The sequence below is a fragment of the Rousettus aegyptiacus genome, unplaced genomic scaffold (genome assembly GCF_014176215.1).
Source record: "Rousettus aegyptiacus isolate mRouAeg1 unplaced genomic scaffold, mRouAeg1.p scaffold_m13_p_8, whole genome shotgun sequence".
Lineage (NCBI taxonomy): Eukaryota > Metazoa > Chordata > Mammalia > Chiroptera > Pteropodidae > Rousettus > Rousettus aegyptiacus.
In genome coordinates, this window is record NW_023416311.1 from 66,370,343 (window position 1) to 66,385,276 (window position 14,934).

The window sequence follows — 14,934 nt, forward strand, 5'->3', positions numbered from 1 at the left end:
CTTTATCAGTTGTTAATCCTATGTCCTGGATTTTCCAGGTCACTTCAGATTTCGAATATTTTGTCTTTTGTCACATGATGTGTCTGGATTTTGGTTTGGAAAACGTGGTCACTAATTTTATAGTCTAACTCTGAAATAGCAATGGCCTTTGGCATTATGCAGTAATTCTATTTCTCGATCATGACTATCAAATTAAATTAAATCGAAGTTATTTAAATCAACCTAACAACGAACTATCACAATAATGACATTTTAAAACTTTGTAATTTGCAACTTGAAAAGCAGTCATAATATGATTTATTATACACACAGAGCTAGTAAAGCTATAAATGGTTATTCATTCTTGCCATATAGGAAATGATAAAACAACATAAACAAGAAGTATTGTAATTATACATTATGTGGCCCAAACTAAGTAAGGCGACTAATTCAAATGTTTGTGTTACTATTTTAAAAAAAGATTTGGTAGTCTTTATTTTTAATTTCCATATACAGGAACTCATATTCTTGATAGATCAGAATTGAGAGGGTATGCTGGCATCTATAACGAGAATTAAGAGTGAACTTTCCAAGTTAAAATTGACTCATTATCCTATGCCAAAACATTGCTGTTTGCAAATGAAAACATTTAGATTATTTGATGGTTTTCTTCCCCCTCCCACTTTAATTACTCTCCTTTGTGACATTATCACATTTGTTCATGGCCCCGCCCTCTATTCTTTCGTAATTTAGGCAGCCACTTTGGGGAGGGAAGGGGAGTTTTAAAGTCTTCCATGTCCAGAATGGCATTTAATAACCTTTTCGACAATTAAGGTAGGTGAGTTTTCCCAAGTCTCGTTGTTAATATATGTACCACTAGTGATCAGGCTTTCTTCCTCCTACATTTCCGTACTAGTTGGGACTTGAGAAGCCCGGGAATGCTGCTGCAACAGAGGTGGGAGTGGGAGATAGGATATCACCCGCTTGACACTTCGGTACTGTTGCTATGAATGATTCACTCGTGTTTGGCACATTTGTTGCAAGGAAATCTCTACTGCTTCCTTCTTCAAGATCCTTTCGGGCTGTCTCCCGTGCTTTGGCCTTTAAGCAGAAACGAGAGCAGGTGGGCACAGAGCAGCTCGCCGAGTCCTCCTCCCCCTGCGCCTTCCCTAATTTAGCAGTACTTCCGGCCGCGTGACATCATCCCCCGCACCCCGGTGACGTGAGCGGCGGGTGACGTGTGTGCGGAGAAGAGCGCGCTGACGTTGCTATTTAAAGGTCCTCCTGCGGGGAGGATGGAGACACAGCGCGAGCGGCTGCTGTGGGGTGCGGAGGAGGCTGTGGCGGCCGGGAGCGGGGCCAGCAGCCAGCGGAGGAGCAGAGCGCTCGGTCGGCCCGCCGCCGGCCACTAGGGGAGGGGGGAAGGAAGGACGGACGGACTGACGGACCTACCGGCCGGGCTAGCGCCTCACGCCGGCCGCTTCGGCTCCTGACCACCAGCCTCCCCGCCGTCCTCGCGGCTCCCGCCGCCTCCTGCTGCACGGGGCTCCGTCGGGCCCTTGGGACTGGTCAGAGCCCAGGCGCACGACCGCAGCTGGGCGGCAGCGGCTGCCTCCTGCTCCCTCCCGCCAGCAGGGGGAGGGACTGCTGTCGCCCCCCGTTCTCCCCGCCCCGTCCCCCAACCCCACCCCCTGCCCGCCCACTGCCAGCTCTTCCGCCGCGCTCGGCTCACGCGGGCGGCGCTGACCCGGGAAGCGGCGCCCTCGGCTCTGCGAGCGGCCGCTGGGAGCGGAGGCAGCGGAGGGCTTCGGGGCCGCCCGGGTCGGTGCTGCTCTGCTGACCGGGAGCTGGAGACCGGCGGAGGCGGGCGGTGATGGAAGTGTGAGGAGGCGGAGACGGGGCCCGGGGACTGTGAGGCGGCGCGTGGCGGCGGCGCGGAGCGTGAGAGGCGAGGAGCAGGGGTGGGGGCGCTGGAGCAGCGGCTCGGAGCCCCGCTCCCCTGCCCCCCGACGCGGAATTGGCCGCCGGCCTCGTCTCGGGTGGACGCCCGTCGACCCCTTCAGCCCGGTCCTCCGCCACTCGGCTCGCCCGGCGGCCGGGGACGGGGTGCCGGGGGCCGCGTGCGGCTTGGCTCTCTGATTCATTCATTCTCCGCCGACGGGAGCCTGAGACCTGCGGTGCTCTGAAGAGAGGAGGGAAGAGGGGACAGCAGCGAATGAAGGGCCGGGCGCGAGCGGGGCTCCTTTGTGCTCGGCGGCGGGGGGCAGGAAGGGACTGAGGGAGGTGGGATCGGGCTCCCTCCCCCTGCTCTCTGGCGTGCGCTGCGCCCCCAACCTGCTGCCAGCCTGGAAATGGCTCCGTTTATTCTCCTCGGGAGAATGAATCGATCCTGCCCTGTCTTCTCTTCCTCCTCCCCGCCTCTTCTCTGCTCTGAGTCTTAGGAGGGGAGAAATTTAAAAGACAGATTCCAATGTGGAGTGCCATGCACGTCGCGAGCTACCGGGTTTGCACTTCGGGGAGATTTTTCTATATAGCTTTTTCTAATGTGAGTGCCGGGAAGCAGCGGCATTACTGCTTTTAGGATTTTTATTTTCTCGTAGAGATCTCTAAAGCGCACGTCGCATTGGGTTGCACGCTCCACCCCCAAGGACTTGGTGTGGTAGAGAAATTTGAACCCGCAGCCTTAGTAGCACCGAAAAGACCCGAGTTACCTGGCTCACCGTGAGTGTGGAGGATTTGAGCGAAATGACCACCGAACTCATTTTTTGTAGGACTCCGTGAAGCTGGATTCTGCATTTTCCTACACTTAGACTCCTTTTGTGGAATAGAATTGACCGCTGTCTCTTCCGCGCAGCATTTTAACTCTAATAAGCAAATGCCACCTTTGTTTGAACATTTTGGAATTTACGGGAGAGAAATTATTTTACCTAAGGGAACTAATTGAATTGTCAGCATTACTGAAATACCTCCAGAAAAGGACTTCGCGGGGTGGAAAAGCAATTGCGAAATAGACGGAGAAATTCCTTTGGAAGTTATTCAGTAGCATAAGAGCAGAAACTTCAGACGAAGTTTTCACTGGGCAAAATGGGGTAAGGATTTTTGTGGTTAACATAGCTTCGAATATGTTTGTGTGTCTGTGTGTTTTTGAGAGGTGATGGTGATTGTGTTTTATGTTTTCAAACAAATTTACCACCTTGCTAAGCTGGCCGTATAGGTAGGTGTGTTTAACCTTTTAACAAGTTTTTTTTTTTTTTTTTTGGTAGAGTGTTACCGGAGGTCATAATTAAAAAACATACGTTAGTAATGTTTAAGACAACACATTTGCACTTTACTGGTCAAACTGCCGCATCAGTTTGTAATCAAAATCATGTCTTAGGTTTTGTTTCCAGTATATTTCAAAGAGAGGTACAATACTGCCTTCTCTCAATACTTTGAGAATAATTAGTTGCACAAAGAAACAACCGTAAAGGAATGAGTGGTTAGATTACAGTCCTTGAAAATGATCCAGTGTAAATTGTTGCCCTCTCAGTGCCCTCTGCTTTTGCCCTTGAATATCCAAAACTAAAATGTGCAGAATTGATTTATTGGGGCTTTAAAACAAAAATCCGAAAGTCTTACTGATATGGTCTCTGCAGTGCTGGTGCACTTGGTAGATCATAGCCTGAGTAGGAAAGCCTTTTTTTTTTTTTTGAAGGAACTGGTTCACTTCTGTTTTATGCTTTTTAAAGCTTAGGTGTTTAGTTTGTGTTAACAATATCAGATCTTCACCTTCTTTCAAATCCAAAGTCAACGGAGAGTGCATTTTCCAACCTTTTATTAACTTTCGCACAGGAATTTGATAAAATGCTAGTGAGTTCCTAATTTAAATCAGAAACTTGTAATATATTAATGGAGAAATGATGTAGTTATTTCATTAACAGATCGTTGACGCTGTTTGTTAAAGAGGGACTTCCAGAATTTTCTGTCTCTGTCTCTCACTCTTGCGGTGGTGGTTGAACAAACACGTGTAAAGTGTAGTTAAAGGATGGTCATTGAAAAGAGAATATACTTGAAATTTATTGTGACAGTTTTGGGCTGTGCATACCTAAAGTTTCTTGGAACTTTCAGAGGAAAGTTCTTAGATAATAGTATCTTTTTTCGTTGGAGTTAGAATTTGACATTTATTAACTTGAACTTTGAAAATGTAGAACATATGTCGTAGGAGTCCATCATTAGGAATTAAAAAGAAAGTAATAATTTTGAAATTTAAATGACAATTGATGAGATCATATATAATTTGCATGATTTGGGGTACTGCTAAGAGCAATTAAAATACCTCATTCTATTTCTAGTGCTGCTACTAGTAGCTTTATGATCTGAGGCAAATTACTTAACTTTGATGGACTCTTATCTGTAAAATGAAGGACTAGATGAGTTTGAAAATTTTTCTAGACTGTAAAAGTGAATTGTTTTCTTTTTCTCCTTCCTATTTCAATGATTACTATTTGGTTTCTTGAAGTTAATCTTTCAAGATGGAGAGATTGTTTTCTCTAAGCAGTTTTCAAGCACGTAAGCTGGAAATGATGGCATATGAAAACTATTTTGGATAAATTGCACCAATTTTAATAAAATACTGAAGCATGCTACAATTCATAATCATTGAGATATAATTTCTCTTGAGAATTTGAAGCTCTTCTGTTTAAAACATGTCACAGGAAAAAAATCAAGTGGCAGCTTTTCATGTTAAAGGCTGCATTCTCTATCTAGGCTATGGAATGTAACACCATGGAAGAAAATCTGTTTTCCACAACCTTTAAGCTGCATGAATGCTCATCATTTTACAAAGGGAAGCTTGGGATGAACTTAGTACTAAGGGAACTGGTATTTAACATACCAAAATAAGCTCCTACATACAGCACACGTTTTAGATACTTCAGTGTAACTAAATTTGTGTATAAAAAATTTTATTTGCCCTTTTCTTAATAGTCTTAAAAGTGAGCTGGAGAGGAATAGAAGTGTTTATGGCATTATTTTTCCGAAATCTGTATTGGGGCTATGATTTTTTCTCATTGATAGTGACTTGTTTTAGCTGAGTTGTCAGAAGATGATAGTTGGAAGGAGACAAGGAGAGCATACAGAGAAGGCATTTGTGGAAGTTTCTATACTTGGTAGGTGTTTATATTTATACCTAATAAGTGCAGAATAAGCATAGTCTCTTGCACCTATTTAAAACAAAATGAAACAGCGTTAAATGACCTTTAAAGTTTTACCGAGGCAATCCTAAGTTACTGGATAAGTATCTACAATTTAATATTTGGGTGGAGAGTTTCACATTTTATGAATATATTTTTGACTGTTAGGTTATAGTAAGAATTGATCTTTGCCTTAATTATGGATATAGTTGCAAGTCTAAGGTCAAAGTTTATGCAAAAGGACTTATTTTTTGAAAAAAATGGGTGATTAGTTTAGGCAGAAACAAATCTGTGGCTCCTGTAATAGTTTCTTAACTATGGTGGAAACGGAGAAGAACAGCTGAAACTGACAGTTGGCAGAGTCTGTCAAAGTATCTTGGATGCTGCCTGCGCTGTTTTTAATGACAGTGAAGGCAATTGAAGTGTTGGTTTTTGTGAAATAGGTGAATTAGACCCCCAAGAATTAGAGCATTTGTGTATGTAAGATAAAGTCTATGAAAAGCTTCAAATCCCAAGTGAGGAGCCCTTGTGAGGTATGACCCACAGTCCTGCCAGGTAGTATCTCATAATGAGAGCAGTGAGTCAGTAGCTATTTCGGAACTATTAGATAGCATAGGCAACAGAAATCAAATAACTTCAGTGTTATTTCATGCTACCTTTTGTTTTGTTTAGCTCATATTGGCAACTTAGTGCCATCAACAAGAGTAGAGAATCCCCGCCCAATCCCCACCCCCATTAAGAGTTATTTATAAAATGTGACTGCTAATGAGGTCTGATAATACTGTTTCTGATTTCTCTCACCTGCCTGTGGGAACCTCTGGAAACCCTCTTCTTCGTCATTCCCTAGATAACTTCCTGGCATGGAAATGGGTGCTGCTTCATTGCAACCTGAACTTGAGTCTCTTCTCTGCTGAGAGAGGAAGGAGGCCGACACCTCTTTTTGCCTTAGGGGCCACTGGGTGCTCCTCTCTGGGAGCTAATGTATCAAAAATGAGGAAATCTTGATCCAGCACTGCAATATGAATGGACGTTGTGGCTAAGGCAATCATTTCTAACATCAGAGAAGTTATATGCAAGTCCTTAAATCTGTATTTGTTCATTTTACCAATTTTGAAACCTTATCAGGTGGCATGTAGAGCAACAGCAGTTCAGTGTTGCTGATACAAACTAGTAAAATATGCTTATTTCCTCAGGGAGTTTATAGTTTAGAAGTTGAGAAGACAAGCCTAAAATTAAAAAGTACAACGAAATGTCTAAGGGGCTATAATGTAGGTTATAATTCCTCATTAGAGGTAGAATGTGTCTGTGTGGCATTAGCTGCTGAGGAAAGGATAAAAAAGTTTTCCTGGAGGAGTACAGGTGGGCCTTGTAGACAAATAAGAGGGCATTCAAGACAGAAGGAATAGTGTGATTGATTGAATTAAGACAAGAAATTACAAAGAAGTTTGGCCTGGAACTTGAACTTGGCTCTTTGGGGATGTAGGAAGAGATAGGCCCTAGAGTGTTATGCAGGCGCCAGGTTAGAGGGCCTCCTAGACCAAACCAAAGCTTGTGTATTTCAAGTTTTCTTTCTTTTTTTTTTAACGCCTACAGCACCCGGTCTTCCTAGGTGGTCTCCTATCCAAGAACTAAACAGGGCCAACCCTGTTTAGCTTCAGAAATCAGGGCTTGTTCAGGGTGGCATGGTCGTAGACAAGCTTTTTTTTTTTTTTTTTTGGCAGTGGTCCATTATAGTAAGATAACGTTCCTTACAGTCTAGAGCATACACATATAAATGATAAAATGTCACAAAATAATATATTTTGTGTGATACATTCTGGTATTTCCTATTCTATTTTGAAGAAAGAATGACAGTTGGGACTCAATAAATTGATTTAACAACGCAGTGGTAGCAACTGGTAATAAATTGAAAAACACTGCTATTGGCTTTGGGAACCACTAAAAGGTTTTAAGCAAAGTCAGTGAGGGGTCAGGGAAATAGGGTGATAAAAGAGTTTAAAAATAATTTTAAATTTGGTTTTGTAATTTGTGTCTTGTGGAAACACCAAGCCAGAGCAATGAACCTTGGCTAGGTAGGGAAAGTAGATAGTTGGGTAGGCACTAGAGAATTTCAGGGTGGAGGGAGAGGGGTAGGGATGATGATGAGTTGTGTGTGGTTATCTGAGCGGGTTTTTTTCAGGATTTGGGCATTTTATGTGCAGAGGTAAAAATGTGGGAAACAGCATGGTACGTTTCTAGAAGGGCTGCTCATTCAGATGGACCATGAAACAGTGAATTTTGGAGTTTAAAAAGGACTTTCTAGCTGGCATAAAAAACTGCATGTACAGTAAGAGTGAGAACACTTGAAAAATTCTACCAAGCAGGTGAGTAAAGGGTACTTGGAGTTGCCAATAAGATTCGCCTTGCAAGCTGAAAGTTATTTCTCCTGTGACTAACATAGAATTATAATTTTATATCTATTAACATATTTTAGGAAGATATCATCAACCGTAAGAAGAGTTTGCAGACTAGGTTCCCCTCACTCCCCCAGTTTTATTGAAATATAATGGACATATAACACTATTCATTTAAGGTATACAATGTAATGATTTGACATAATATCACATAGTTACATTTTTTTTCTTGCAATGAGAACTTTCATTAGAAGAGGTTTATTTTTGAATATGTTGACGGAGTAACTTTTTTTATTTTTTTTTTTACACCTGGTCTTCCTAGGTGGTCTCCCATCCAAGTACTGACCAGGCCCGACCCCTGCTTAGCTTCTGAAATCAGAAGCGATCAGGCATGTTCAAGGTGGCATGGCTGTAGATGTTAATGGAGAGTAATTGAGCCCATCTCTTACTGAAATTTTGAAAGAACTCATTTTTTGTTTTTAGGGTTTTTTGAGGTAATGTATTGTACTTGGACAAGATCACCTTTGCTTTTTCCAAATGTCCTTTCCCCTAATCAATAACCCAGTGGTCCCCAACCTTTTTGGCATCAGGGACTGGTACTCCTAATGCCTGGTGATCTGAAGTGGAGCTGAGGCTGCGATGTTTGCTAGCACTGGGGAACAACTGCAAATACATGTGAAGCTTCTCTTGCTGGCCTGCCACTACCTCCTGCTATACCCTCCAGTTCCTAAAGTGCTACTGACTGGTACTGGTCCACGGCCTAGGGGTTTGGGGACCCCTGCTATAACCTATTGTTCCATATACCGAGGACTTTTAACTGGTTCCTTTTTGCTCTTCTTTTTATCCTTGTGATTTCAACTTCTTTTCCTTTGTCCTACTGATAAAGGCAAGGTTAATAGCAATGGACTCTCAGTGTTGGGATTGGCAGTGCTCATCTGAGGCTCCCCTTAACTCTCCCCCACTGCCCAAAAAATAACTGAAGGAAGAGGAGAAATTTTTGCTTCAGTGTTGGGATTGGCAGTGCTCATCTGAGGCTCCCCTTAACTCTCCCCCACTCCCCAAAAAATAACTGAAGGAAGAGGAGAAATTTTTTTTTCTAAATCTGGTGATGATGAGATGAGTAGCCACCCACTCTCAACTGAGATAGATAACATGATCTCGGGATAGCAAGTTGTGTTATGCCAGATGTAGGAATATTATTTAAATTTATAAATAAGATTTTATAACGTCTTTTAAAAAAACTAGATCCTATTCTAGAGTTTTAAAAATAAAAATAAAAAATTTTTGAATTGTTACATATTCATAGGGATACAAGTTGAATTGTTACATATTCTTAGGGATACAAGTTGAATGAGAGGAGGAGAATCAAGATTATAGTACTTGAGTATTCATGCAAAGCTCTTGGTAAGACTATATAAACTAGTTAATGTTGGTTATGTTAAGTATTTATGTAAATTTGAGGAGGAACAAATATTAGAGCTGGGATCATTTGGGAAACAGAATGGATGTGATGTAATGTTTTTGGCTCAGGCTTGAGGTTTTTATAAGAATGAAATAGTGATTATGAGTAGCACATTGGATGTGATTATATAATTCTTAAAAACAAGATATATTATGTCATTTTGATTGGCCCTGTAATGTAGACCTTAATATTTTTTTTTAAAAAACATCCTTTTGCTCCTGTTTTTATTCCTTGCATTTGTAATTTTCTTTATTTTGATTTCCTGGCTCTCGATTCGAATTACTAAACTTTAACAACAAACTTGCAGACCTATCATGAGCAAACAAGTGTATATACAAAAAAGTCCTTTTCAAAATATAAATATGTAAAGGGTATATTTAGGAGAATTTCTTAATTTTGGTTCAGTACAATATTTTGTTAATTTAATTTTGAAATGAAGTCACATTATAAGTCTGACTAGTATGACTTTTTGGGGATTAGAGAATCATGGAAGTTGATTTAGGTTAATTGCATTAAATGTTCATGGCAGTTAAGAGATTGACAGAAGAAGCTGTCTTTATACATAGTTTGTAAACTTAGTTTTAAATGAATGTCTCTGATTAAAAAAAGGTAGTTAAATCTCAGAAGGTCCAATCTCCTGACTGCATATGATTTTTTGTTGTTGTTGGACCTCTGGTGTTTAGTTGAAATATTTAATTTATTTTTATTTAAGATTAATTCAACTCACTGGACAGAAGAGTAGGGAAAATGAGTTCTAAATATTTAATGTTTCCTGATAAAATTTTTAAATGACTGAATACAAGACATTTTGAATAGCTTTATTTTTCAGGATCTGTGTAGTTGAATGAAATGTGTAGTTTCTTGGTTGTGTTACATATTTGTAATGCCTTTTGACCTGTGGTTTACACAGTAAAGTGACCCGATAGTTTGAGATTGTATTTTTTGAAAAAAAAAAACAATCAAAAAGTTTTCTCTTAAATTTTGAAAAATTTAGTGCTTTTGAGGCATTGTAAGGATTTAGGCTCATTAAGTATCTTTATTTCAAAAGAATCTCTGTGCTAAAAGGTTATAGATTTTAGCACATCTATAAGAATTGAGGTACAATTTTCAAATCTTACTGAATGGGCATTGCAAGAGTCCCTTAAACTTTAAAAACTTATCATTCAGTGGCCTTTAACATGTGAATAAAATCGTAGTTAGAATTTTAATTTTAGGCAAAAACCAATTTTTACACACACGTTTTTGTATACTATAAAATTAGGATATCCATTGTCACTCTTTGTTAAAAGAGATCGATCAGTGAACTTGTGCTCTTCATTGTAGCTTGATTCTCCTTTCCCCGTTTATGCTAAGTCAAACACATTGGTCGTTAATATGCTCCTTAATAAAATATCTGAGAACAAAAGGTGAAATTAATGAGTCAGTGCTGCTTGTTTTAAGCAACATTTTTGGGAGAAGTTAAAATTATTGACATGTATATGTTATCTTACACTTTGCTTTTTTCCTCCACTTTTGTATTTTATTCGTTTCTAATCAGTATGAAAAGTTTTAAAAAATCTGCTCACTTCTCCGGTAAGTATAATTTAGAATTAATTTTACAGGACAAGTATAATATATGATTACTTTTACAGAGGCATCTCCTTAGTGACCTTGCAAAGGGAAAAAATCAAACTATTCTTTCTCATAAGGTTTTTCCGCAATATTGGATTGTAGATCCAGTATGGCTCTTGAGTAGCTAAAAGTATTTTAAATATGTAGAACTAACATTTGACTTAAGAACTGAATTTCATTTACACTTATCTATCTTTACTCTTAACCTAGGCTACTGGAGGAATGCAAAAAATCAATGTTTTCTTTTTTATATCAGACAATAAAATTAAAAAATAAAAAACTTAGTGATCTAGTCAATATTTTCTCTTAATAGTACAATTTACCTTTGCACTTTCTCTAGCTTTTAAGGAATCACTTTAATCCCTTAACACCCAATATTAGCTTTTAAAAAAAAAAAACAGCTATGGACATTTTCTTTTATTCTTCCATAAAGTATAAAGCATTTCCATGCTACCTTTGAAAAGGGTTGGCACCAGTTCCTCAAGGCAGAGCAGTTTTAAGAATTGAGGGCTTTTTGTAAAATTACCAAACAAGATTTAGATAGAAATTAAACTCAAAAACTATGCTGAAAAACCACAGATACCAAAGCAGCTTTCATTACTTTATAAAGTCATTTTAAATCACATTTATTATGTCATGTTTATTGGCACATCTGGATCCATGTGTTCACATGCCTCAGAGTCCAGAGAGCTGTAGAAGAGAGTGTCCTTGACTTCCCCCACCCACCCCATAGATGGACCTGCACCAAATTTGTTCCTGTCTTTAGTAGGAGAGTCTTAATAGAAATGAGCTTAGAGCTGTGGCTCTGGTCCAGATCTTTATGAATACTATACGTGTACCTAACCACCTAGTTCATCATATTGCACATGTATTGAAAGGATCTGGGGAATTAGACATCAGTTTTAGTATACAGAAAACCCTGAAGTTTAAGAGGGTTATTCTGAGTACTGCTTTTTTTTGTTAGATTCTGCCTTGGTTGCTTTTAGTTTTCCCCATTAGGTTCTTAATAACCGTCTTTAGGAAATTATCTTAAGTGGATTTAGTTTTTAAAGAGCTCACAAAGTACTCATATTAGAAAAATTTCTGTCAGTCTTCATGGAAGGTAAGTCTATACGTTACTAAACTTATACAGGACAATTATTTTGAACCTACTCCTAATATTTTGTGTGCTTAGGCTATCCCTTTACCTTTCTATGCTTTCTTTTTGCTTATACTTTTATAAAGCTGCTGTTTTCTGTTCTATGTTATTAATTTCTGTCACATGGCTTCTAACATTAAAATTCATATATTATGCTTAATCACCCTGCCAGCTTCCAAAATGTTTACAGAATGAGGATTTCAACTACTCTTCTTTACTCAGTTTTGTCAGGGATCTGTATACATTCAGTTGAATGAGAAGACTCCCATGTCACCCGTAAACTGTCTTGAGGTTCTGCTGATTCAAAAAAATTTCTAAATCTTACAGGCTGCCTTTTTTTCTTACTCCGTCGATAATATACATGATTTTAGTTGTCTCTTTTCATTGTTGCTTTCATTTAGTGTTTTATTAATGTTAAATTAATATTTATTGCTATACCTATGTTAGTATGAGGGAACTAATAACACATTAATGACAGTATTGCTATTTAGTTTTATTTGCTGATATATTAGTATAGTTTGAGTAATTAGTGTATGGTCTGTGGGTAAACTACTGGCTCTTCATATGGTAGGAGGCTAGCCTGAAGAATGTTTTCAGAGATGGTGCAGTGGTCAATTAGAAACCAAGGTGCAAAATTGTATATTCTCTATGACCTCAACTATATAAAATATGTTCTGTTTAGTCATAAAAGATTTGAGGAAATTTCTTAAAGTGCTACCATGTTTATTTCTGGGAGATAAGTGTGAAATTTTGTGTTTTTTTTAGTATTTCTGAATTTTTTTTGTTTCTCTGATGAATATATTATGTTTTAGAACTTCTCATGGGTTTTAAGGGTCAGGGGTATTTAAAAATGCTAATCTACAGTGCAAAGTTATCAGGATCAGTCACTATTCTTGCATATAGATATGTGCTCATATCTGTTTTAGCTCGCTTTTTGCAAATTTTATGTCATTTTTTTTCGAAATTGGCTAAAGAAGTAGTTACTCTAAATGATAGAAGAAGTGTTTTATTATTTAAGTGTAAGGCGTAGTTCTGTCAGTTATCAGGTGTTAGCACTAATCCCACTTTTTACTGATGAGACAGCTTGAAGGGAAAATTTGACTTATGGGAGGTTATACAGCTATGAAATGGCAGAACATGTGCTAGATCCTTAGGGCTCTTAATTATCATTTCTGGGGCTCCTAAATGAATACTCACATATATAGAGACTCATTTAGACAGGGGTTTCTAACCCCTCACAGTAAATAATAATAGCAATGATAATAATAATAATAATAATAAATAATTTAGTGCAAGCTTAGTATTTTAGTGGTAAATTCATTAGACGTATCTTATTTTCCTTTTAGATGGTTCTTAAAGAAACTGCATTCTAATTTTAAAGTAGTTAAATCTCTGCTCAATGCATTATATTTTGAATAGATTGAAATATTTCTCATAAGTGATTTGATGTTATTACATGTGTTTAGTATGGAGTTTCCAAAGTTGATATAAATTGTAAATTCTACCAAAGTTCTGTTAACTGCCCTGGTAGTTATGGGCACATGAACCTCTGGAATACTTACATAGGCACTTCTAGTGAAGTCTTCAGACCAGAAAAAGAATGTTTGAGATGTTACCTTGTAACATTTTTCCTAGGTCTTAATGCTGGATCAAGAGACCCATAAGTGAAAGTACCAGCTGTAGCATACAGTTTCTGAATCATCATGAGATAGCTGAAAGATACTCGATTCCCTAGAATTCGTGAGAAAAGTTTGCATTAGATTGTATCCAGATTTAAAATTATTATTCTTTCTGAAGTTTATCCCAGAATTCCCAAACTCTGATCCTCTCATTGGCTGGGGAGAATTATGTGTGAATGTATAAGGTAGAGGCAGTAGGGATTGGTGGGGACCGTTGCAAAGTGAAGATAATATGTTGTGCCTTAAGGTATTTTATTCATTGTGTTCTAAAAACCTTCTGGTGAAAGTTACACATCTGAAGACTAATCTCTTATTTGGCAAACATTTTTTGAGCTGCTTCTGTGTGCTAATGACTGTGATGCTCTAATCTAGGTTGGTTACAGGAAGTTTGCAAATGCTTAAATTCTTGACTAAAGAAGGAAGACCGGAGCCTAGCAGGGCTGTGGCAGAAATTAACATTAGATTAGTGGTTCTCAGTTTTGAATCTGCATCAAAATCACCTAGGGGGCTTGTTAAAAACACAACTGGGCTTCATCCCAAGTTTCTGATTCAGCTGACTTTGCTGTTCTAACCAATTCCCAGGGGATGCTGATGCTGCTGGTTCAAGAACCTTATATTGAGAGTCATTCCATTTGATAAATGAAGCTTACACATGTGAGAAACTCTGTGTTGAAAAGCTTCAATGATCCTTGAAGCTTTTACCCCTTGCTTGCTATAATTAGAGTTTTGAACTGAGGAGAAAAACCCTGATTTGAGCCTTGTATCTATTTTTTATAAGCTAAAAGATCCAGGACTACTTGAAACTGATCTGTATCTCTTCAAATCTGATTACTTTCAGCAGCTCTTACCAGTTATGGCCATTTCTTATTTCGAGTGACTTCTGTTTTCTGGCATTTTCAAATGTATTATTTTAAAAACTACTTGACACTACTTCGACTCCTGAAGTTTTATGTTTTTGGAGAAAGTATGGTTTTCTTCTAAGTTATTTATTTTGCTTAGTTCGTTCACATGCTATATATATAGTATTAGTTCTCTATTGCCGTGTGACAAATAACTACAATTTTAATGGCTTAAAACAACACTCATTTATCTTACAATTTCTGAGTTAGGAGTTTGGGCACCTTAACTGGGTCTTCTGTCACAAGGCAGCAGTCAAGGTGGCAGCTGGGACTAGAGTATCATCTGTGGTTTAACATTATTGTCTTCAAAGAGCATGTGGGTTGTTGGCTGAATTTAGTTCTTGCAGCTGTAGAACTGAGGCTGTCTATGAGGCCAGCAGGAGGAGCCCCTTTCTAGTGCTTCATCGTTTTGAAGAAGTCTTCCAATAAGTCAGGGCCATTCAGTATAACCTCCCTTTTGATTAACTGAAGGTCAACAGATTAGTGACCTAATCACCACAGGTGTTATCCCATCCTATGCAACCCTTGTCCCCAAACTCAAGGAGAGAGGTCTATGCAGAAAGTTCCACCAGGGGGCAGTAATTTGGGGGCCCTCTTAGAAT

The 14,934-nt window shown here is 38.9% G+C and overlaps 1 protein-coding gene across 1 annotated transcript in view; it reads left to right on the forward strand.

Annotated features, from left to right (window-relative positions):
* Nucleotides 1-1,702: 1,702 nt before the first annotated feature.
* Nucleotides 1,703-14,934, forward strand: part of HOMER1 (homer scaffold protein 1) — a 113,111-nt gene continuing 99,879 nt past the window's right edge. The window contains exon 1 of the mRNA XM_016118826.2: nt 1,703-3,068. Coding sequence (XP_015974312.1) covers nt 3,064-3,068 — 5 coding nt within the window. The 5' untranslated portion in view covers nt 1,703-3,063. The remainder of the gene's footprint in view (nt 3,069-14,934) is intronic.